The following is a 26189-nucleotide window of genomic DNA, read 5'->3' as shown; positions in this document are numbered from 1 at the left end:
GAGATGGGAAGTCGGAGAGCCACCCCCGCCTTCTACAATCAACTACAGAAACCTCGTAACGCATATACCAAAATTCAAAACCGACGTGCAATCAATTTACTGACCAACTATCAACAACTAAAACATGACAGCACATAAACACATTACAAAGATAACACCATTTATCATTTGAAACTCGACTCATTGTTAGAAACGTTTCAAGAAATCGAGTACTCTTTAGAATAAGAGAAGTTTAAGGATAAACTTTTAAAGTAGTACCGAGAGTTGATATAACAGTCACAATAAGGTTAAAAAGAAATCGAGTAACAATAATATTTTGATGATGAAAAAAAGAGCACATTAAACTCATTGTTAGAAACGTTTCAAGAGACATTGACAATAATAAAGATATGAAACACATGGTTGAGGTGGAAAGGATATATCCAGAAAAAAGGAATCTAAGAGGCTTAAGGGTATACTGCATGACTTCATCTATATTAGTCATTTATCATACTTTAAATTCAAAGATCAAAAGAGAGGAGACATGTACATGTAATGTTAAACGAATTAAAATCAAATGGATTGTCATTTTTTTTTTTTACCAGTTAAACCTCTCCAAATTATTATCTAAGGGAAAAAATGTGTTATCCAATAAGTGTGAATTAGTTAGCAATAATTAACTACTATCTAAACAATATTTATTGTTAATCAAATATGTTTGCATTAAAATTGATCTATAATCCCCTTTATACAATTAAGGTTAAAACATCCTTACGCATTTTACATTTATTTAGACAATTATTTTAAAATCCGTGCAATGCACGGGCATCACACTAGTTATTAATATTGTCAACTAATCACATATCTCCACATCTAAGGTCATGAGTTGAGTCAATTTGCTCCACCAAAGGTCAAAAATTGATCTCTTCTCCCCAAAGGTCTCCATAATTTTCTAATTAAATCGTGATTAGTGTGACCAAGTAAATTCATGACCTAACAATTGACCTTACTTGGGCATGGTCTAAGAAGAGGTCACCGATTAACCCTATTTTATAATGGATCATGCTAATTAAGTAACTAGTGTTTGCTTAACTTGACCCAACTACCACCTATTAACCTTTTCATCCACCTTGCTTGCTGATGGTCTAAGGTTAACAAGCTTGCTCAAATCCTATGCTTTTTTTTTTCTTTTTTTTTTTTTGGCAAAGGTGTCCTCCTAAGGAAAGGAAACTAGCTCAATCGAAATCGATCCACAACATCCTCACGGATGAAAGCGGTAATCGAAAATCAGAAATTTCCGAATTACCCAAAGTAACATAAGAAAACAAGGGAAACAAAGGCACGAAAAATGAACTCTCAAAGAAAGTTGTGCAGATATTCCAAAGAAAAGAAAAAAATCTCGGTCACAAAGAAAGAAAGAAAAAGAAAAGCTGAAAGAAAGCAAGAAAGGTGATGGCCACAGGAACCAGATCTCCAAACTAATGCACAACTTTCCAAGTTTCGAAAAACTTTAAGAAATGAATCAGATCTTCATTTTAAGCTAATCACTTAAAACGGAGGAATACCCAAAAAACAGATATTCCCAACACAATTGCTAAATAGAATTTTGCTAAAATCAAATTATGAGAATAAACCTCATAACAATTTTTCTGTTTAAATTCTTGTTTCTTTCAAACTTTCAAAGCTAAAGATCTATGACTGAAACTATCTCTCCGATGCTAAAATAGAGAGTAAGAATCAGTCAAATCTTAAAGAATGTAAGAAAAGAAACAGGAAAATAGACTGAGAAAGTAATTTCTAAGTGAAAAGAACAAGGAGGAGAAAGGAAGAAGAAACCCAAACTCCAAGGTGTCCTCCTTGTTGATATAGTTCCATATTGCTATAGGTTGGCTTACGTATGTTTCATACGTAAGAAACTTACGTATGTTCACCCTTAAATAAGTATTACAAAATCTCATTTGTGACGGCATGTATCCGTCATTTTGAAGTGACGGATACCATTTTCCCTCACAAATAACCCAAATAGAGGAGAGAGGGAAGCACATGGGGGTGCCCTACCTTGTCCCCCCTATTCATTTTGTGAGTGGTATTATCCGTCATTTATTCCGACCCGTTTTCAGCAAGACTAATTGAACAAGTATACTCCGTACGAAAAAGTAGACTCCAATAAGTCAATAAGTCAATATAATTCAATAAGTATCTCTTTACTTTTCCAAAGGTATATCATTGTCCTCTTTTTCCAATAAAAAATGTTCCTAGCAGTCTAGTACGCAACATTTTTCAAGACAAATAGAAGCCACCCTTTCAGTTTTAAATCTCAAGTTCACTTCCTTGTTTCCAAACAGTAAGCAATGGCAAATCAAATGAAGAGCATCAAACTAAACAGGTTCACTTCTTTCTTACAACAACAAACAGACCAAACCCAATCACCAGAATCGTCACCAACTGACCTCATCACTCTCATCCTTTACCATCTCAACCAATGGCTAACCTCCATATCAAACCTCTTCACCACCCTCTTCTCTGATCTAACCAACTTCTTTACGCCCGAAACCCGGGCTCGTTTGGCTGATCACTGGCTGATGATCGCTGCAGGCACTGTGCTGTTGCTTTGCTTTATGTGCTGCTGTTTACCTGCCATTTTGAGATGCTTTGTTTGGGTTTTGGTTGGTTGTTTCAATCTCATAAAAGGGTTGTTCATGATGTTTATTAATGCGATAAAAAGTGTGTTTAGATGCTTGTGTTGCTGTTGTGGGAGAACTGGTAAGATGATGAAAGCTCCTGGTACAGCTGGAAGGCGTCTAATTCCTCGGGCAACTTTTGAGATTAATCCTACTGCTTATTTCCAGAATCTACGTGCTACACCTCTCCTATCATCTTAATAGCCTATATGTAAAGATCTAAATTAGTATGGTTTCTGGTGTCTATTAAATGTAACTTTAATATGTGTGTTCTCTAGTTTTTTTCATATCTGTAAGGAGGAAATATGTTGGTAATGCTATTTATGTCAAATATTTAGGAAAAATTGGTATATGCCTACTGCTATTGTCTAATTCGAAGAACTAACTGTTATAGACTTTCACACCCAAAACCATAGATCATTATCACTCACCAACAAGGGCCAAAAAACTTATTTTCTAACAAAGTTCAGTGGATGTATTTGTCTAAGAAGGTAAAGGATTCAATTCTCACCTGAAAACATGTATACTTGGTTCGAGTTTGAATTTTCATCAAAGAACTCATCGTAGTTGTTAAGTTTGGTCCAAAGCTGAACAAGCACAGAAGATGAAACTTTGAAGTATGAAGAAATCATATAACTAAGAATTGTCTAATGCACACAATTTGAACTTTCAGGCTGGACAAATAACATCAGCTTGTAATTCTTTAGTCTCTCCCAAATCAGATTTAAGAGCATTGTTGTCTTCACATGATTCGATCTGACTTTGACTTGACCTTAAAACCGGCCCTGTAATTTTGTTAAACACCTTATCGGCAATGAATGCCTCCACAATTAGAACATCAACAAAGCATAAATTTGGTTTAGGTAGGTAATTCGTCAAACAATTCGTGTGCATTAGAGACAAGTTCCACTACTGGCGAAACACATGCTTTTGGAATTTGTAACTCATCTTGCCATTCTCTCACTAGCAAAAGCGAAAAACTAAATCATCCGCCACAAGTAAACAAGCAAAAGCGTAAGTATATAAACAAAAGAGAACAACCTTACCACCAAAGAATGCTTGAACTATAGGAGAGATGTCGGCTTCGAGACCTCTTCTAAAGCTTGGCACTCTAGTGTCTGAAATTTAATAAATAGAGAAACATAAGATGAAAAGCGAAGTGATACAGTCATACAGATGCTTTATACTGAATGTAAAATCATTTTTTATAGATTTCTCAAATCCCATTTTTACTACTACATTTTAAAGAGGGAGTAATGGTGTACCCATTTTAATTTATATATAGAGAAGACGGAAAGAGTAGAAACAGGAGAATCAAACATACACAATAACTCTGGGAATGTGACGAATGAGGTGCCAGTCCTCCCCAGTTGGCTCATGGCATCTTTCCCTGATTTGCATTGAACTGTGGAAGATTATGAGGCACGTAAGAGAAGTGAGTTTAGGCATCCAATTTGGCAGATATTTCAGCTGAAAGGAACACCGTAAAACAAGCGTTTTGAGGGTTGTCAAGTATTGTATTCCCTCCGGTAGATTCTCCATTGTATAAACATCCAAATCCAAAAATTCTAGGGTTTCACCAAGGTCTCGCCATGGTATTACATCTTCTACAACGTTTCCGTGTACAAGAAGTTTAGGGCATTCAGATATTTCTAAATCTGTCAAGGCAGATTGGTGTTCTATCCCTCCACATAGACTCCTGAGATTGGGGCAATTCGAAATTGATATATGTTCAAGAGCAGATAAAAACTCGTTCTGGACTAACTCTCTAACTTGGAAATATGCTCCTCCCCTGCTTCTAGCCTTCACAGATGTCTCATTTATAGGAATCCGAATCTGAATTATAAGCTGTCCTTTCAAATCAACAAGGGCTTTTAGGTCTTCAAGTTCATCAAATAATCGCGTCTCACTTAAACTTGTCTTTCCCGCCATAAATCTTTCAAGTGTCTGCAAATGCATCAACTTGCCCATGCCTAATGGTAGATTATTTAGCTTAGGACAGTCTTCTATCCCTAAATAGATAAGGTTATGCAATTTCGTAATTGATTTTGGGATTACTTGCAGCTCACGATTAACCGAGAGATTTAAATACCGTAGATGCAACAATTTGCCAATGAATGCTAAATTGTGACTTACTTAGATCTAATGTACGGAGGCACTTACAAGTCGCTAGCAATTCACGAACAAGTGATTCATCCGTACCAATATCCCCAGAATCTCTTACATGAAGATATGTACGAATACGAGTCTTGTTGAAAGATTTTCTCAGAGGACCACGTACATGACGAACTCTTACATCTAAGTCACCAACTGTGTTTGAATTCATACCACAAATCTCGTATCCAGAAACTTCCATAGCAATATCATGCATAAGATCGTGAATTTTACATGAAACAATCGCACCACTTTCATTTTTCTTTACATATTGGAAGAAGCACCTACGTAACAAAATCATAAAGTACTCTTCAGCTGCATCTTTTATGGTTTGGCCTTTTTCTAAAGGTACAACGTAACCCTGTGCCATCCAAAGATTAAGTAATTGTACTTTTGGAATTTCAAAATCCTTGGGAAATAGTGCACAATAACTAAAACAACTCTTGATTGGGGAGTCGAGGTTATCATAACTCAACTTCAATATAGGCATGATCCCCTTTTCTTCATACTTAATTAATGTTAGCTAATCCTGTCTCTAGAACTCGCTCCCACTTAGTTTTATCTTGACCATATAGAAGGGTACCCATTGCTTTTATAGCGAGAGGCACATTTGCACATCTTGTACTGATCTTTTGTCCAACTTTGACCAAGTACTTGTACGCATTTGTATCTTCAACTTCTGGCAAAGCAGTTCTTTCAAACAGACGCCATGAATAATCATTAGATAAGCCCTCCAGCTTATGCATAAGCCCTTTACCAACAATTTTTGCTGTTTTCGTTGATCGTGTGGTTACCAACACACAACTCCCCTCTGCCGCTCCTTTCAAAACCCCCTCTAACTCAAACCATTCATCACGATTCTCGGTCCATACATCATCTAAGACAAGTAAAAACTTGTCTTTCACGAGTAGCTCGCGAACTTTGGTTTGGAGAACCTCCAAGGTGTAGCCATCATGCTGTCCATGCGTGGCTGAAACCAAAATCTTTCGAAGAACTTCTCTTACATCTAGGTATCCTATATCTTGATCGGAGACACACACCCACACCCTCGATGGAAATTCCTCTTGCACCATTTTATCATTATACACAAATTGTGACTTACTTAGATCTAATGTACGGAGCCACTTACAAGTCGCTAGCAATTCACGAACAAGTGATTCATCCGTACCAATATCCCCAGAATCTCTTACATGAAGATATGTACGAATACGAGTCTTGTTGAAAGATTTTCTCAGAGGACCACGTACATGACGAACTCTTTCATCTAAGTCACCAATTGTCTTTGAATTTACATTACAAACCTCATGTTGAGTTTATGGATTCAAGTACCTAAGAGGGGGAGGGGGTGAATTAGGTACTATTTAAAAATTTTAACTTCAACTTTATTAATTTAAAGTGAGTTGTAGGATGAAAAGAGACAGGAGAATACTTCGAATAATATAGAGAAATTAAACAAGTATTAAAATGAACGTTTGCTGAAGTATGAAGGTAACAATTGTTTTTGATCAGAATTTATTTGTCTCGGTTTATGAAGTACAGATCGCAGACCAAATGTGACAGATGTGGAACTCGTTAATTCGAAAGTTAAGCAAAGCAAATGCAAACGAAATAAAGAGCAGCGGAATAAGACAAATAAAATCAAACACGAGATTTTTGAATTGGTTCGGCAAGAACTCAAGTGCCTACGTCCAATCTACTTTTTATTGATTAATTTTAGTGATCTACTCCGACTACTAAAAAACCCGTACAATAAAAAGACAACAACCTACTCCGGTGGTTGTGACGCAAGTTCAAGAACTACTCCGTTCTAGAACAAGTCAACTCGCAACCTACTCCGGTTGCCAAAGAGTTGAAGACTACTCCGTCCTAAACTCTATACACAAACTTAGAACGTTATAAGGATCAAGTTTCCACTAGCTTATTCTTAAAAAGAATTGAGATGGACAATTTTACAAGATGAACGTTATAACGCCCTCACAAACACTTCAAACCATGGTCACCATCATAAAAAAAATGATCGACACCATGGTCACCATCATCACTTAACATACAAATCAAAACCCCAAAAGCAAACTCCATCAACGACAATTCACCAACAAAACCAACCTACTCTGCCGCACCATTTTCGCACCAGCTACTACCCCACCAGGCCACCATCGTCACTTTATGGTACCCCAATAGTGTTTCTAATTTCTAGCACCCCTGCCGCACCATTAAACTACTCATTATGCTTTCGTTTCTGATCTCAATTCATAAATCCAACACTAGTATAAATCCAATCCACCAAATCAATTTATTAAGTATTATATATCAATTATCAAGTGAAAAGAATATAAGCATAACAGTAATTGGGGAAAAATTATGAAATTAGGGTTTGGAGAAATTGGGGGAAAAATTGAGAAGTGGCAGGAAGGAGTGAAGGGCTTGCGTAATAAGTAGACTCGTCAGTCATCGGTGGTGACGCGGTGTATTGAACTCGTGTAAGTCGTATTGGCGTTGGTCAGTTGGTGCCGAGAATACTGAGCGAGATTGGTGGACTGATGTTTGATGGTGGTCGGTGACGTGGTTTGGTGGGTAGAGGGTTTAGGTGATGGTGCACCGCTGGTGGTGGTTGTAGGTGGTCGGTGACTTAAGTGTTAGTGAGGGGGAAAGGTTAGATGGAAGAATTTGTGAGGGGTATAGGGTTGTTAGGGATTAGAAGGGGAAGTCATCATACTCATCAACCAGTTACCGGTCACCTGAGTACGAGAAAAGTGGGTAATAGTTCGTATTAATGTGAGTTAATTTGAAGGTTGGATTAATATAAGATGAACACCAATATGATAGATTATTCCTGTGAAATAATCCTTTTTTTTAAGTCTCATAGTATTAAGATTATTTTGAAAGTAGTAATTAACACAAAGTCGGAAAAAATAAATAAAAATCATTAAAGTGGTAAAAAAAATGGAAGAAGAGGTAGATAAATGACGGAAAAATATTTTTATTTTATTTTATTCTTTTCGAAAATTATAAGTATTTATTGTCGATATTCATGCGCGGTTTCTTGAAAAACGATATATTTTTAAAATTAAGTACATTATTCTTGGTGTTGTACACTTGTACTTATAAACTTAACCCAACAATACAAATGACAACCATGAATGATCAGAAGCCGAACAAGACTCGACTTGATCAAGCATATTGACCCGATATATCTCGGCCCATTAATTTACTGACCCGAAATAGAACCAATCTGTAGTAATCATTGACCCGCCAGTTAACCCAACTCGTATGTGACCTAACCTGAACCCGACTAAAACCAAATACGCAACCCGATCCGATCAAACCCGAACTCGAACCCGACCCGTAACCCACACGTGTGACCGATTGCCACCTCTATTCATAATACGTGAAAATGATATAATTGTTTTATTATTATTATTAATGGTTTAATTGTTATTTTATTTCGAGTCAATTTTCGGGTCAATTTCGGGTTAATTTTTCGATTGTATTAGTTTTGGGGTTAATTTCGGTGTATAATTCGAGTGGGGCCGGGTTGAGTCAATACTTGAATCGGGTTGACTTGGGTCGGGTCGGGTTCGATTTCAGGTGAGCTTTAATCATGTTACGTCGAGCTACGAGTCATCATCGGGTCGGGTCGGTTTTGAGTCGCACAATTTTTGGGTCCTATCGCGTCCGCTTTGCTAGGGTTCGGGTATGGTCAAGCTTGCCAGCTCCAGATCAGAATGGTATTTTTGAGAATCAGTTCTTAAACCATTTTGGGAGAATTCAAATTTTAAAATTTCACTCTTTATAAATGTTTTGGTTGTCGGTTTTAAAAACCGATTTTGCTCTTGTAATTTTTAGTTTCTACTTTTAAATTTTGAGGACGAAACTTTTAAAGATGAGGTGGTTGTAACACTCTGAATTTTAATTAATTGAGCATATAGTTTTGACCAATTATATATTTTATTTTAAATGAGATCGATGATTTACCAATACTTAATTTATTATAATAAGAAACTATTATAAAATGCTAATTTAATAATATTTACTTTTAATTTTATTAAAAAAATCAGTCTTTATTTGTGACCGGACAAAAGAAGAACAGAACTTTATTTAGAGTTTTTTACTCATATTTATCCCGTTTTATTGTTAAGACGGGAATATATCCATCTTAAGGAAGACCTATGTTAACCTAAAATTCAAAAAATTCTTTGTCCAACATGTTTTATGTTGCAGAACATGAGTGTGCATACTTAAGTTCGATCCCTAGTACGCATACAAACGCCACAAGGTTTATTAGTCTTCTGAGTAGGATACCTTATATATATTAGGTAATAATCCTAAAACATCTTTCGAGGGGTGTCCTAGACGTTTGTGCCAAAGTTCCATCAACAGACATTGCAGTAGCGTGAGACACACCGCGAAACATTTACAGTCCTTCCTTGTATTGACCCGCTCAATTCAGCCTCCTCGTCTGGCGGTCCTGGATAATACAAAACGATTTAGTACAAGTAACTATGCAATCCGAATAATCAATTAATTGTCACAAATACACATTAATCATAGTAGTTACTATTAAAATTGATTCTTTCCCCAAATAAATTTTGCCAAATAGTAATGCAGAATTGTAGATCGCATTATTTTGGAAGACAAAAAAGTTGAACGGTTGAACCAAATAAACCTAGGGACTCCAAAAACACAAAGGCAAAATAACACTGTTTCTTATTTTTCCAACGGCGTCTTTGTTAAATCTCGAAGTTCACTTGCTTGTTTCCAAACAGTAAGCAATGGCAAATCAAATGAAGAGCATCAAACTAAACAGGTTCACTTCCTTCTTATTACAACAAACAGACGAAACCCAATCACCGGAATCGTCACCAACTGACCTCATCACTCTCATCCTTTACCATCTCAACCAATGGCTAACTGATCTAACCAACTTATTTACGCCCGAAACCAACCCGGGCTCGTTTAGCTGATCACTGGCTGATGATCGCTGCAGGCACTGTGCTGTTACTTTTCTTTATGTGCTGTTGTTTACCTGCCATTTTGAGATGCTTTGTTTGGGTTTTGGTGACTTGTTTCAATCTCATAAAAGGGTTGTTCATGATGTTGTTTAATGCGATAAAAAGTGTTTTTAGATGCTTGTGTTGTTGTGGTGCAAGATCGGGTAAGATGATGAAAGCTCCTGGTACAAGTGGAAGGCTCCTAATTCCAAGGGCAAGTTTTGAGATTAATCCTGCTGCTTATTTCCAGAATCTACGTGCTACACATCTCCTATCTTAATAGCCTTAAACTGTCTTCAGTAATCAGTATGATGGGGCTAATTGTCTAAATATGAAGAATAACAAACTAAGTTAGTATGGTTTCTGATGTCTTTTAAATGTTCTAGTAGCTTTTATTCGTCATCTCTAGTTTTTTCATATCTGTATGCAGGAAATCTGTTGGTAATGCTATTTCTGTGAAATATTTCGGTTTGAATGCTAATTAATGAGTAATGACCAGTCGAGAACTTGGATGCGAAAGTCTAACATTGAGTGTAATTTCAAACTAATTACACTCAATGCCCATCTCACAATCTTCCTAATAATTTCGTCAACATTAAATTCTTCCCGATCAAGATCAGAATGAAACAAAAGTCCAATAACATATTAGACTTTCGAATCCAATAACAATACCAAAGACTTAAACATCATGTTAGACTTTCGAATCCAATAACATACCAACAGTTTTCTCAGATCGATATCTCCTCCATTAACATCGTTTTCACATACATAAGGACACGTTTTCTCCCACCTCCTCCTTACAGGTAGGAAGTCAACATCGTACTTAAAACCATCATTTTCACTGACAGCCATCCCCATTTTCTCCTTAATGTTCTGCACCCTTTTACTCAAAACATCGTACTTAAAACCATCATTTACCCTTTTTATAATCTACGAGAGCTGTAAACAAATAATTTGAACGTAGGGAGTAAATACTCACTAATTAACCAAAATCTAAAACATTATAGAGAAGCATAAACGATATAACCATGGACTGAACCAATAACATAATACGAGTATATTTTAGAAAGTGATTCGGTCCGCCATCCACTCTGTAGTCCACAGTCCATTTAGTTATGTCTTAAAACAGTCCATTTAGTTATGTCTTAAAACCCAACTGACGATGTAGTACGAGTAACATAAACTGTTGGAACAACCGTGAACCGACCAAATAAAGCATATTCCTATCTGACTCGGACCAAATTGTGAGGTCTGCTTAGTCTGTCTGTCCAAACCATCGAGTCAGCCGGCCTACTTGTAGAACAATGTCGACTCATTTCACGTAAATAGTTTCGAATTCACCTCATTTTTGTAAACTGATAAGAGGTACAGGTCAAGTCTAATCTTTGGTCCTGACCAAGTGACCATCAAGTAAATATATAGCCGTATTTGTAGGTAGAGCATTTCCTATCCTGTACTTCTTCATCACGTTTAATTATCTGCTACAGAAACAGTATTAAATGATTTCATATAGTTCTCGACATCTTTTACGCAGCAAAAACTCTTCTATTCTTTCTGTAATAAAAGTACTCGTTTCTCTTTAGGAACGTTCTTGGTTATTCTCAAATTGCATCTTTGCCTAAACCAGAGTTGCGTAAGTTGTGTAACCATGGGTCGATTGTCAGTAAGCCAAGCTGTGTGTAGAGTACAATGTAAAAACGACAATAGGATAGTGACTCTTATCACGCCATAATAATCGTAATATATAGAGATAAGTTCATATGGTTTCTTCGACTTAATAAAGTCGACTCTCATTCATATGGGTGTGACCTAGACTCAACTATGGAATTGACATGGTATCCGACATCAGAGTTTGTGGCTAAAAATCTCACATATGACGACACCTTCTTAGACTTATGAAATGAACGTGACCTCTATTTACTTCGTGGGCATGACCCTGGACCGCGCAAAAGAGAGCTCTATTTTAAGGTGTTGATTCTCAACTCCTAACTGTTAAATACGGTGTATTAACCAAGAGAGCACTATTTTAATGTGTTGATTCTCAACTCCTAACTGCTAAATACGGTGTATTAACCAATCCGTCAATAATTATTACGGAGAATCAGTTTTTCTGAACTAACGACTGTTCTATATATGGAAAGTTGTTAAACCTGCTGTTACTAAAACATAAAACATCTAAACTTGTTTCACAAACTGGTCTCATTTCTCTGCATGTGCTTCCTGATTATTTAATTTCTTAAATAAATTTGGTTTCTAACTTAATCCTTGCTGTCTTGCTGAAGAAGAATTGGTCGCGAAGGTGGTAATCGAGAAAGACAAGCTAGTCCTGCTTATATAAAAAGATGGACAGCAATGTAAGTGGTGAAATCCAAAGAGATTCTGATCGGGAGGAACAACTCAAGGCTTTTGATAACACAAAGGCGGGGACTAAAGGATTGGTGGATTCGGGTATAGACACTCTTCCAAAGATATTCATTCGACCACTCGATGAAGTATCAGGAAACTGTAGCATTCATGCTGCCAACCTTCAAGTTCCCATGATAGACCTATCAGGACTCGAGAAGGATGAAAACCGCAAAAGAATAGTTGAGGAGATCCGAGATGCATCAGAGAAATGGGGATTCTTTCAGGTTATTAACCATGGTATACCCTTGGATGTTATGGATAACATGTTAAAGGGCGTTCGCATGTTTCATGAGCAGGATTCTGAAGTTAAGAAAGAGTTTTACAGCCGAGAGAGGAAACAAGTAGTGTACAACAGTAGCTATGATCTTTACACATCCAAAGCTGCTAATTGGAGGGACACACTCACCGTAAACAATTCCTCTACAGGTCAACTTGACTCTGAAATGATACCACCAATCTGCAGGTAACAATCTTGTTGAAAAATAGAGGAGACAAATTTTAAAAAGCCCATGACAAATTTCGGACTGACTAGCGCTAAGTTATTTATTTTTCGGCAGGGATGCGATACTAGATCATACCAACCATGTTCTGAAGCTAGGTAATACTCTACTGGAGTTATTGTCGCTGGCGCTTGGTCTGAGAGCAGACTATCTTAAAGAAATGGAATTAGACAAAGGTTGGGCCTGTGTATGTCATTACTACCCTCCATGTCCACAACCAGAATTGGCATTAGGAACCGCTAAACACACTGATTCATCATTCCTCACTGTACTTCTACAAGATCAAATCGGCGGTCTCCAAGTTCTTTATGATAATCAATGGTTTGATGTTCAGCCTGTTCATGGCGCTTTGGTTATCAACATCGGAGATATGCTACAGGTTCTGCTTTTGCTTCTTGTATAAGACTCGCAATGAGTTTTTAGTTAAACCGATTCAATTCCACCATTTTAACAAATTGTGTCATGAATGTCACAGATGATATCTAATGACAAATTCAAAAGTGTGTGGCATAGAGTAAGAGCCAATCACGTTGGTCCAAGGGTTTCTGCAGCCTTCTTTTTTTCCGGCGTTACCATCTCCCAGAAAATTTATGCTCCAATAAAAGACCTAATCTCGGAGGAAAACTTGCCCATTTACAGAGAATTCACTATTGAAGAGTTTCTCATAAATTTTTTCTCTCGGCCTCTAGTTGAAGACAGAAACAAGTACTTCATGATCGATTACAGTGAAGGCAAAAATTGAGACAGCCTACTGCTTGTTCTGTTGAATTTCTTTTCTGTTTCCGTGTTTTAAAGTTTCCTTGTTATAACGGATGCAAGAAAGAACTGATAAAAACAATAAAGAGACAAACGCACAGATTTACGTGGTTCACTAACGGTGTGTTAGCTACGTTCACAGGGCAGAAAGGAGAGAGTTTTATTGATATGTGAGGAGTTTTCAGATTACAGATTCAGACGGTATGACTGCTAGGTAGAGGCTTAGAGAGTTTATATAATACTCTCTAAGACCTAATACAGAATGACCTCCGCATAGTTATTCGAAGCGGCGGTTAACAGAATCAAGGCACAAACCCAACACTTGTGTTCTGTAACCTATCCAAGAACTTGCTCTTCTTTGGCTTTTTATTATGACGGAATAAAACGAACTAGCTCACTAAGCTGGTTCCACTTGTTTTCATTGGTGACGTAGCTAGTCGCATTTTTATTATAAGTCATGAGGGCAGCAACTAGTGAGATAGAACTATACAAAATAAGGCTCCAGAATATGATCCAAAGACGTTGATATTTTCGTGCCAAAAGGACAACTTTATTCAATATGCAATGGTTAAGTTCATTATCCTGTTCATTACCATGCCGCAGAGTTTCAAGTTGAATATCCAGTTTCTTTTGTTGCCTAAAAATGAACTTTTAAGTATATGCATTTGTACGGTAATAAATATGATGGATTACATACTTGGTGGAGACGGGAAGTCGGGGCCAGCCTCGTCTAGTACGAGAATCTACAGTACCCTCAATGCAAATACCAAAACCGACCGCCTCACGCCTGCTGCAAGCTATACATCCCAAGTTCCAAGTCACTCATCTGACCAAATAGGCAAATATCATCAACTAAAACATGACAGCACGTTACAAAGACAATAACATCTTACATTGTCGAACTCAACTTTTGGGCAGAGTTGCGATAAATTTAATGGGGCTTATTGTTATTGCAAAACAAAAAATCATAACGAATATAACACCGTCTTATAAATGACTAACTAATCATCTCAGTTAAATCACTGTCGGAAATAAGGTAAATACCTCGTCAATTGATTTGAATTAAACTTGAAGCGGCGATTGGCGGGAATTGTAGTCATCGGAGGCATGACTTCATTACAAATTTTCGGCGCATCTCCACCAAAATTAGTTGAAAACTTGGGTTTCTACGAAATAACATACAAAAACGTATCATTAGCGGTATGATATGAAATAAAATTTTAAAGGTAAATATAGGTAACTTCGGCGGAGGCAGAAAGGCCACCAAAACTATTGTTCTTATATTCAAAGCGATAATATGATAAAATCTCCTATAAGAGCAAGAAAGATTACATGTTTCTGGTGTTACTCGGGTACAGCCACTTACTGAGTTTTTTCATATCGTGGAAGAATCGTCTTTGCAGTAAAACTGAAAAACATTCCCCGGGCAGCATCTTCTATGCTCTGACTTTCTTTTAATGACACAATAAACCCTTGTGAAATCCAAAGACTAATTAATAAATCCTTCTGTATCTCAAAATCCCTCGGAAACCATGCACAATAACTGAAGCAACTCTGCAATCAGGGTTTAAGATGACCATAACAGAGCTTCAAAATAGGCCTGATTGTCACTGTTACGGAGTCTGATTTTGGCCAATCCATATTCCTGAAATGATAGCCATCTACTTTCACCCTGACCATATAAAAGACTTCCAACCAGTTTTATAGGAAGAGGGATAATAATACATCCTTCAACAATATCTTGGCAAATCTCAACCAAGTTATCCCAAGGACTTGCATCTTCAAAAGCCGTATTTTCAAATAGACGCTGTGAATTTTCTTCAGACAAACCCTGCAACTCATAAATAGCACCCGTCCCTCCAACACCAACAATACCAAGGACTGAAACATCATGTTGTACAGTTGAATCCAACAGCATACCTACAATATTAGGACACAACATTTCTTCCATTAACATCATTTTCACACATAAGAACAAGTTTTCTCTCATCTCCTTGCAGTTTGCAAGTCAACATTGTATCCAAAACCATCATTTTCACTTGACAATAATCCCCAACTTCTTCCTAATGCTTTTAACCCTTTTACCTAAAGTATCAGCAACAACAAGAGTTTCAAAACGACAAAATAAAAAACAGGCGTACCCCTTCACAGACTCAATCATCCTCCACAACCTGTTTCTGCTCAAGAATGGTGACAAACTCATTAGCGTCATAAACTGCACCAGGGTACTCCTCGAGCAAGATAAGTGTTTCCTTGGACATCTCTTCCTGCTTGTCCTTCACAGCAAGGAGCAGAAAAAGAAGTCATAGGCGTATAAGGGAATAGTGAGGGAGGTAATATATAAAATAGCAGTGGCCAGAAAATTTACATTCCATTTGGACTAAACCTGTCAAACGAGTCGGACTACGGGTCAGGTCGGAATATGGGTCGGGTCAAATTTTGACGGGTCTTAAACAAGCATACTCCGTACAAAAAAGTTTAACCAAACCTAAGGAGTCCAATAAGTATGTTTCTTACTTATTAAGTATGTTTCTTACTTTGACAGGTCTAATTTGGACTTAAACAAGTATACTCCGTACAAAAAAGTAGACTCCATTAACTACAGTATGTTTCTTACTTTTGCAAAGGTGTATGTATGTGCTCCTTTTTCAATAAAAGCACTCGAATATTTTTCAAGATAACAGAAATCCACTCTTGCAGTTTAAATCTCAACTTCACTTCCTTCTTACAAACAGTAAGCATGGCAAATCAACTGAAGAACATCAAACTAAACAGGTTCACTTCCTTCATACAACAAACAAACCAAACCCAATCACCAGAAACGTCACCAACTGACCTCATCACTCTCATCCTTTACCATCTCAACCAATGGCTAACTGATCTAACCAACTTTTTTACGCCTGAAACCCGGGCTCGTTTGGCTGATCACTGGCTGATGATCGCTGCAGGCACTGTGCTGTTGCTTTGCTTTATGTGCTGTTGTTTACCTGCCATTTTGAGATGCTTTACTTGGGTTTTGGTTGGTTGTTTCAATCTCATAAAAGGGTTTTTCATGATGTTGATTAATGCGATAAAAAGTGTTTTTAGATGCTTGTGTTGTTGTGGTGCAAGATCGGGTAAGATGATGAAAGCTCCTGGTACAAGTGGAAGACGCTTCATTCCAAGGGCAAGTTTTGAGATTAATCCTGCTGCGTATTTCCAAAATCTACGTGCTACGCCTCTCCTATCGTAATAGGCTAAAACTGTCTTCAATATGATGGGGCTAATTGTCTGAATATAAAGAATTACAAACTAAATTAGTATGCATGGTTTCTGATGTCTTTTAAATGTAACTTTTATATGTGTCTTCTCTAGTTTTTTCATCTGTAAGGACGAAATCTGTTGGTAATGCTATTAATGTGAAATATTCTGGTTTGAATGTTAAGAAGGAAATACACCTCTTTGAGCTTGGCACATTGCACTGCTGCAAACACAGTCTGAACTGCAGATAGAGTTGCTGCAAAATCAAATGTGTATAGGAGAGAGATGTATTATTAATCGTAATCATAGATCCAACTATTGTATTGTATTGTTAATATAATCATATAGGCAAATCCCATAAGTCTGAACATTGGATTGTGGATTCTAGGATAAACTACACAAAAAATGAGCAGCAAGTCCGGTAACACCAGCTTGTGTTAAACTTGAACAATAGTTAATAGTTATTGCATGACACGGTCTTACACTATGAGACGGTCTCATTGTGTAGAAAGACAACTCATTTTTATTAGCATTAAATGAGTTAATCTATGTTTATTTGACAGCAAAAATGACCTAGACCCTAAGACCCAGAGGAAGACATCTTAAGTTGCCCAGCTTGACAGTAATAAACGGATGACACGGCATGGTTCCAACAACCCAAGGATATTGCTCCAGCAGTCTGAAGGGATGTCTCTCTCATTAGAATGAAATAAGTATGACAGTCTCTCTAAAATTCAGCAACTTTTAAATACCGAAATCCAAACCTTACATCTTGCAGGCTCAGCATTTCCCATCCTTCACTTCTTCATCAGCTTATAATCTGGCATCTGCAAATCAGGAATGGTAAACATTCTGTTGAAAAGGTCACTGATCACATCACCAAGATTACGTACAAGTTACAACAATCAACTTAAATAATTAGTTGGCATGATCCACTTCTTGATTGTCTGTCATGTAAAGCCAATAATGTTCAAATATTATATTAATGTGTTGATTCTCAACTGCTACCTGCTAAATATTAATTTGTCAATAATTGTTACAGTATCAGATTTTCTGAACTTACAGCTGCTCTATTATTCTATATAAGGAGAGTTCTAACATCTACAGTTACTTCAGAACATAAAACATCTAAACTTGTTTCACAAACTGGTTTTATTTCTATTCTTAAGCAAATTTTCAAACTTTCTACAATCCCTTCACTTTACTAAGCAAAGTAGCCAACCTATCTTAACTCAAGCTTTACCTAGTAATTAAGCAGAGATGGATACTATCATTGCCAGTGAATTACAAGGTGGTGGCTTTGATCGGGAGAAAGAACGTAAGGCCTTTGACGAAACAAAGGCAGGGACTAAAGGACTGGCAGACTCTGGTATAAACATTCTTCCTAAGATGTTCATTCAACCTTCCGATGAAAGGGTACAAAACTCTAGCATTCACGATGCAAACCTGAGAGTTCCTGTTATTGATCTAGCAGGACTCGACAATGATATTGATCGCGAAAAAATAGTTCAGGAGGTCTTGTACGCATCACAGAAATGGGGATTCTTTCATGTTTTAAATCATGGGATCCCCATGGATGTCCTAGATAGAATGATAGAGGGTATTAAGATGTTTCATGAGCAGGATTTAGAAGCCAAGGAAGAGTTGTACAGCAGAGGCAAGAAACAAGTAGAGTACAACAGTAATTATGATAGGAGGATGAAAGCTGCTATTTGGAGGGACACATTGGCTGTTAATTGTTCCTATACGGATCATCTTGACCCCAAATTATTACCACCCATATGCAGGTAATAATATCTAATGCTTTTACTTTGAAACAAGCAACAAATTACTTTTTTTTTTTTTTTGTTACCAATGGCTCTTATTGATCTAGTAAATATATGAACGATTTTTGGGATATTCTACATGTTACCCGATGTTTTTTTTTTCGGTTTTTTTAAGGTGTACCCCTCATTTTGAACAATGAAATGTGGCTAAGAGTTATAGCCGGTCAAAGAATTTTATTTCAAAATAAGGGGAAAAAATAAAGATTACTACGAAAAAAAGACGCAGTGTCTCGATTCTTAGGGTTTTAAGTACAATTACTAATATTAATATTTTTTAAGATCCATGAATTTTAACGAGCTTAAACTTAGTTTCTACAAAACAGAGGAAGACTGATACACAATAACACATACCAACAAAGCACACACAGATTTATTTTCGGAAATTCATTCGTTAAGAACTCCACAATGAGTGTCCCTGGTTAATTGCATTAGGAGAATGAGAATTGGCCGATAGGGCCAGACGACCAGTGCATAGCCTAGTGAATAGGCAGTGGTACTTACCTCCAGTTCATGACCCAGTCTGGACATAACCTAAGGCCATATGGCCTTACCTGTGAACATGCAGACTTGCTAATTGCCACCTCAAATATGTCCTACTAGGTTGGTTTTACAAACTCATTCATCATCGCTTGTTTACACAGGAACACGATATTAGACCATATTGACGAAGTTCTTAAGCTCGGCAACACCATACTCGAGTTACTGTCACTGGCACTTGGTCTAAAGCCCGATTGTCTGAAAGAAATGGAAGGTGACAAGGGATGGACCTGTGTGTACCACTACTACCCTCCATGTCCACAACCAGAACTGGCATTAGGAACTGAAAAGCATTCTGATTCCTCTTTCATTACAGTTCTTGCTCAAAATCAAATCGGCGGCCTCCAAGTTCTTCATGAGAATCAATGGGTTGATGTTCAGCCTATTCCTGGTGCTTTGATCATCAATATTGGGGACATTCTTCAGGTTTAGTTATACCATTCACCCCTTTGTTTAACCTCAGTAATATGGTATTCCCTCCAATCAATTACGTTTGTTTCTGATCGGTTCCTTATGTAACCTCAGTAATATGGTAATCCCTCCAATCAATTCGCTGTAATATGGTATTCCATCCAATCTATTACTAGCGAGAGTCGCTCATTCCACAACACAAAACAATGTCTACAAAAGAAAGTAAATGGTTGTACGCGACATCTAAAAATGGAATACGTAAACTATCAAATGAGATGAGACAGAGATCTTACTAAACTAGACCTGACAAATCTCAGATTTAATACCTAGTTCAGCAATGTTGCTAGATTAGTTGTGATTAGCCCTTTTTCTCACTATCTTTTCTATGTATGTTGCAGATGATATCTAATGACAAGCTCAAAAGTGTGTTGCATAGAGTAAGAGCCAACCGTGTTGGTCCAAGAATTTCAGCAGCCTTCTTTTTCACAGGTCTAGCCACATCCCCAAAGACTTGTGCTCCTATCAAAGAGTTAATATCAGAGCAAAACCCACCAATGTACAGAGAATTCACTATAGGCGAGTTTTTTGCAAATTACTTCTCTCGATCACTCAATGAAGACAGATACAAGCACTTCATGATCTAAGACAGTGAACAAAGCATATAGAGGATAAGCAGGCTGTTGCTATCAACCTGAAATAATAAGACTTGTTGGTTTATAAGTTTGTTTTGCAAAAATAAGGACTACACCATTTGCAATACATATCTATTTACTTTATGTCCCTCAAAGTTCCTGTTGCATCCAGTTTATTTACTTCCTCCTTAGCTTCCCTAGCTATATTTGCAAAACTCCCCTCTATAAAGTTCTCAAATGATGTGCTGAATAAACTATAAATACACTCCGTCAGTTTCTAACGACTTATTCTCACATTTCGAGTTAACTTCTACTATTATAAGTATCGCAATTCACAAAAAACTAATAAAAAAAACTTATACAATACAACAACATTACCCCAGTGCCTCAATGGCTCCCGCAAATTGCGGGGTAAGGGGGGGTCGGATGTACGCAGCCTTACCCTTGTGTTAGCAACACAAAGAGGCTGTTTCCGAATGACCCAAGATGAAAATTGCGTCGAGAATTACATTGAAGGACCGCTACTTCACAAAAGAAAGAAGCGCAACCACTTTAGTGAGCCATTTTGATTTATTCCATTATAATCCATAACCAAAGAGTAATAAGTCTTTGGCTCCATTGGAAATATGGAAACAAAAAAAACTTTTACAATACACTCTTAGTAAAACATTTTCACGGCAAATCTAACTAGTAACGACAAAAGCTTTGTATCTTTTTTAGTTATCTAAAAGCCAACCAAAACACCAAAAAAGAAAACCAGCAGATATACGACAATGGAGGTACTTGAAAGGGACTAGCCCTGAGAGGCTGAGGGAGTTTATCTCAATGAGCACAAAACCCACCCGTCCTGGCCATCCATTGGTTAAGGAAGACAACTAGATATGACATCTAACTATCTATATACGGAGTATAAGTTTGTTGGCGGAACTTTCTTTGGGTTTTGTGCCAAAAGTAAAGGTAAGCAAATCACCGGGACAGAGGGAGTATAATAAAACGCAAAACTCTACCTGGATTTTGTGAGACAATCAACTAAATTGATGATTATCAGTATTCGGCAAGTCCTTGTAAGAGTAGTAACTAATTTTCCGTACTTACTGCATGTGACAGTTTATCATCTCAGACTGTAAAATGACTAACTAATGAGGACCACACAGTTTGTACCAAAAAAAAATGAGGACGACGTAGTTAGGGTCTACATTACTCAGAGGCGAGGTGTGCATAAATTCTAAAATGACGGATCTAATTTTCCGATAAATGGAAAATCGAGTTCGTACGTAAGAATTTCTTCTTTGATTGGGACAAATATATACTTACTGTCCACAATCACTATACCAAGATACAGATATTTGATAGCTCTTTTACACACATAATTGTGCTCCGTACATATGCACCCATTGAACCCCCTTAGAAATGCAAAACATCATTGACATTACGGTTCTAGTAAGAAACGAACTCAATCCCGCGACTCTTTATTTTATGATCTTTTCTTAATAAACAAGGTGGGTAAAGATAGATCCTTTTCTTGGTTTCTGACGTAATCCTGGTTGAAGAAGAATTGATCTCAAAGGTGGTTAACTAAAGACAAGCTAGTTCTGCTTGATCATATAAAAAGATGAACAGCAACAGGAATGGTGAAATCCGAAGAGATTCTGATCGGGAGGAACAACTCAAGGCTTTTGATAACACAAAGGCGGGGGCTAAAGGATTGGTGGATTCAGGTATAGACACTCTTCCAGAGATATTCATTCGACCACTCGATGAAGTATCAGGAAACTGTAGCATTCATGCTGCCGACCTTCAAGTTCCCATGATAGACCTATTAGGACTCGAGAAGGACGAAAACCGCAAAACAATAGTTGAGGAGATCCGATTTGCATCAGAGAAGTGGGGATTCTTTCAGGTTATTAACCATGGTATACCCTTGGATGTTTTGGACAGCATGTTAAAGGGTGTTCACATGTTTCATGAGCAGGATTCTGAAGTTAAAAAAGAGTTTTACAGCCGAGACAGGAAACAAGTAGTGTACAACAGTAACTATGATCTTTACAAATCCAAGTCTGCCAATTGGAGGGATTCACTCATTATAAACAATTCCTATACAGGTCAACTTGACTCGGAAATGATACCACCAATCTGCAGGTAATAATGCTAATTTCTTGTCTCGGTAGCGACCCTTCTCATCTTGTTGGATCTTGATCCCAATTCCCAACACTGATCCCTGGATGTTTTTACAGAGAATGTCAAAATTTAAAAGTACCTCTTGGCTTTTGCTCTATTTTGTTTGCTCAAAATGAATATAAGAAAGGGGTTTTTTTCTTAAATCTTTTATCAGGTGCTTTTCTAGTCTATACTCTCTCGAACGCAGCCAATAAACCGGATTTGGCTTTTTTCCTACTCATTAAAAAGTCAAATTGGACCTGTTTGATTGAAATAAGAGAGAGAGGGAGGGGGGGGGATCTGAGATTTATTATCAGGGTAGTTCATAGGGAGCATCTGCTATCCACAACTCTTGGATCTTTTCACCATCTATATTTTGGTGCACAAATTTCGGAATGACTAGCTAAGTTATTTATTTTCCCGCAGGGATGCGATACTAGATCATATGAACCATGTTCTGAAGCTAGGTAATATTTTACTGGAGTTATTGTCACTGGCACTTGGTCTAAGACCAGACTATCTGAAAGAAATGGAATTAGACAAAGGTTGGGCCTGTGTATGTCATTACTACCCTCCCTGTCCACAACCAGAATTGACATTAGGAACCGCTAAACACACTGATTCATCATTCCTCACTGTACTTCTACAAGATCAAATTGGAGGCCTTCAAGTTCTATATGATAACCAATGGATTGATGTTCAGCCTATTCCTGGCGCTTTGGTTATCAACATCGGAGATATTCTACAGGTTCTGGTTTTGCTATATAACAAACTCTTGTATAAGACCATCTGTGATGTTACATTTTTTTGTTAAAGCAACTCCATTCCACATTTAACGAGTAATTGTGGAAATGAGTATTTTTTTGGTCTGACAATATCTTAATGTCAGATCGTCTTACATTAGCCTTGTTTAGTAAGAGTATTTCTTAGAAATGCTACTAGATTATTTCCAAATTCTCACTAGTTGTGTCACGAATGTCACAGATGATATCTAATGACAAATTCAAAAGTGTGTGGCATAGAGTGAGAGCCAATCACGTTGGTCCAAGGGTTTCTGCAGCCTTCTTTTTTTCTGGTGTTACCACCTCCCAAAGAATTTATGCTCCAATAAAAGACCTAATCTCGGAGGAAAATCCACCCATTTACAAAGAATTCACTGTTCAGGAGTTTTTCGCAAATTTTTTCTCTCTGTCTCTAGTTGAAGACAGAAACAAGTACTTCATGATCGATTACAGCGAAGACAGAAATTGAAATGGTCTACCTGCAAAGGAGAGTGGGGACAGGGATTTTTACTGCCTACTGCTTGTTCTGTTGAATTTCTTTTCTGTTTCGGTGTTGTAAACTTGTAAAGTTTCCATATTTTTGTGTTCCGTCTACTGTCCGTTGGCTCGCCCTACTTTGGCTTTTTATTATGACGGAATAAAACAAAGTAGCTAACTTTGTCTATTCCACTTATTTCTTTTCTATTTCGGTGATGCAATATTCAGTGGTTCAAGATGATTATTCAGGTTCTTTTCATGCCAATTAAACTACTTTGTACAGTATGCAGCAATAATATCACGACTTACATACTTGGTTGAGATGAGAAGTCGGGAGCCAGCCCCGCTTTGTATGAGCAAATACAATACCCACAAAATGCATACATAAAAACCCGACCACCTGCAAGCACATTACAAAGATAACATCTTACATTGTCAAACTCCCAACATTTCGGGCTAAACAAAAGACTAACTAATGACGAAAAACCCAACTATTAATCTTCTCCGTCATCCATCTACATACATTATTAATTTCACACTATAATTCCACAGATAATTCCCACCATAGCGAATTTAACATATATAGCATCAAAAGTAACCTATTAAGATAGAATTTAATTCTCCGTACTCATTCAAACTTTCAAGTTTGATTACAGAGATTAGAGTAATTAAACCATAATAAAATCAGTTAAATCACTGTCATAAATAAGGTAAATACCTCACCCATTGATTTAAATTGCAGTTGAAGCAGCAATTTGTTAGTCAGAAATCCATAAAGCGGCAAAATCTGAACAATCTCAAACCCTAATTCCCAAATTACCCGATTTGTATTCCACTCTCCCTTCCAATCACCCATTTCAATTCCAGCATAAACTCAGAAAACCCAATTGAAAAAAGACGGAAACTTACTTCGGGCTTCCGTACGAGCTCGTGTTTATTAAATTTCACATGGTGACGTTGTAATTCGACTGATTTCGTGATGGATTGAACTTAACACAAGGGAAAAGTATAGAGAGTATGGCTGAGGAGAGAAATTCTGTAATGTATCAGGACTTATTGATTCATTACAAAGTAGGAGGCAAGATCTCTTTATATAGTGCCGGTATAAGCGACTTACTTTCTATTACAACAAACTCAATAACCAATTTTAACTAACTTCTAACAAACTACTCCTACGCCCCGATCATTTGTTTGTTTCCTTTGTTATCGGCACACATACCAAGAAAAGAGGAGAGGCAATTCTTGGATGACAAGTGGAACAAATTGAATGTATATAATCAAATTACCTATAAAGTCGTTCCCAAAATCAAAAAATAAACAAATGAGCGAGATACTTCTAAAATTGAATAGGTAACCAAATGATCAGCACAAAGGCAGTAATTAGCAATTCTCTCGAACAACGGTCTTTTTCATGTTTTTTTGTCCAAAAATGACCACCTTTTGGTAAATAGCGATTAGCGACTATTTTAGGGTAAATAGCGACTACTTTAAATCAATAATGACCACTTTGAAAAAAAATGATAAAAAAAAGTTGTCACTATTTATTAAAAAATGGTCACATTTTTCTCGATATGATGAGCATACAATAGAATTTGCGCAAACCAATATATTTGTTCTCCAACACCTTCCCTCAAATTGGAGGGCGTACGATATAGCCCTAACTTGTTTTTGTAAAAGATGATGTTGAGGGCTGGAAAGAACTTTCGTGAACAAATCAGCAGACTGGTGATCAGTTGGTACATAAGCCAACTAATTGAAGGATAGCTTTTCTCTAACAAAGTAATAACCCAAATTTTGAGTTGATGTGTTTTGTTCTTTCATGGCAAATTGAGTTCTTTGTTACACGTATGGTAGCCTGGCGGTTGCATTTGAGGAGGGTTTGCGCTATTTTAAATACCTTAAACTTAGTAAGAAACCTAGTTAACCAAGCAGCTCAGTAGTGATTCTTTTGAACAACGAAGAAAGTGAAACCGTTTGTTTCTTCTTTGATTTCCAATTGATAAACGTTCCTCATAAAAAGACTACGAACCCACTAATTGATTTTCTATTATGGGAGCATAATATCCAGTATGCATCAGAGTATCCTTGAAAGAAGAAATTTGATCTGCCATTTAGGAAAATGCCTTTAAAAACATCATTGACAATGTGACTATTCCCTTGGAGAAGCTACAAATTGATATACTAACTCCTTAACAAATTAAAAAATTCATTTAAAAGTTCTCTATAATTGGTAGGGTTATTAATTAAATTCTCTGGCTTAGTGTCACGGTCCGAAACTTTGAGTCGGGGCGTGACGCGCACCCTTCTCTAAACACTCGACAAGAATGCAAGCGAGAGCGTCAAGCACTAGTGCATTCGTAATCGGTCTCGGGTTGTGGATGTCGGAATCCTAGTCTCGATCGACACTCACGGGCTTGTTAGTGAAGTGAAGGCAAGAGTCATTCACAAGAAAGCAACAACAAGCAATAAGAAGGCAACTTGGTAGGACGTAGATTTTTGATTGACTAGTACTCCTTGATAGTTACATCCTTGTAGTAGGAAACATTAAAAGTGTAGAATAGCGATATACCTATTTATGGAAAGAAAAGCTATGCTAACTATACTAAACTAGGAAAGTATTTACTAAAAATATACACGAGGAAATGAAACTACATAGCATA

At 37.1% G+C, this 26189-nt stretch overlaps 3 protein-coding genes across 3 annotated transcripts; all 3 read left to right on the top strand.

Moving 5' to 3' along the window:
• Positions 1–11613: 11613 nt before the first annotated feature.
• Positions 11614–13899, top strand: LOC141617803 (1-aminocyclopropane-1-carboxylate oxidase homolog 1-like). Its single transcript, XM_074434947.1, has 3 exons — positions 11614–12674; positions 12769–13090; positions 13187–13899. Exons 1-3 carry the CDS (start codon positions 12148–12150, stop codon positions 13451–13453), a joined length of 1116 nt encoding a protein of 371 aa, XP_074291048.1. The 5' UTR covers positions 11614–12147; the 3' UTR covers positions 13454–13899.
• A 1651-nt stretch (positions 13900–15550) lies between these two features.
• Positions 15551–20459, top strand: LOC141617804 (1-aminocyclopropane-1-carboxylate oxidase homolog 1-like). The gene is made up of 3 exons (XM_074434948.1): positions 15551–18494; positions 19175–19496; positions 19880–20459. The coding sequence occupies exons 1-3, from the start codon at positions 17968–17970 to the stop codon at positions 20123–20125; spliced, it is 1095 nt and encodes a 364-aa protein (XP_074291049.1). The 5' UTR covers positions 15551–17967; the 3' UTR covers positions 20126–20459.
• An 862-nt stretch (positions 20460–21321) lies between these two features.
• LOC141617802 (1-aminocyclopropane-1-carboxylate oxidase homolog 1-like) lies at positions 21322–23771 on the top strand. The gene is made up of 3 exons (XM_074434946.1): positions 21322–22252; positions 22697–23018; positions 23255–23771. Exons 1-3 carry the CDS (start codon positions 21726–21728, stop codon positions 23519–23521), a joined length of 1116 nt encoding a protein of 371 aa, XP_074291047.1. The 5' UTR covers positions 21322–21725; the 3' UTR covers positions 23522–23771.
• Positions 23772–26189: the final 2418 nt, after the last annotated feature.

This window comes from Silene latifolia, chromosome X, assembly GCF_048544455.1.
Source record: "Silene latifolia isolate original U9 population chromosome X, ASM4854445v1, whole genome shotgun sequence".
NCBI lineage: Eukaryota > Viridiplantae > Streptophyta > Magnoliopsida > Caryophyllales > Caryophyllaceae > Silene > Silene latifolia.
The sequence above is the reverse complement of the archived record's forward strand: the minus strand, read 5'-3'. Positions and strand labels throughout refer to the sequence as shown.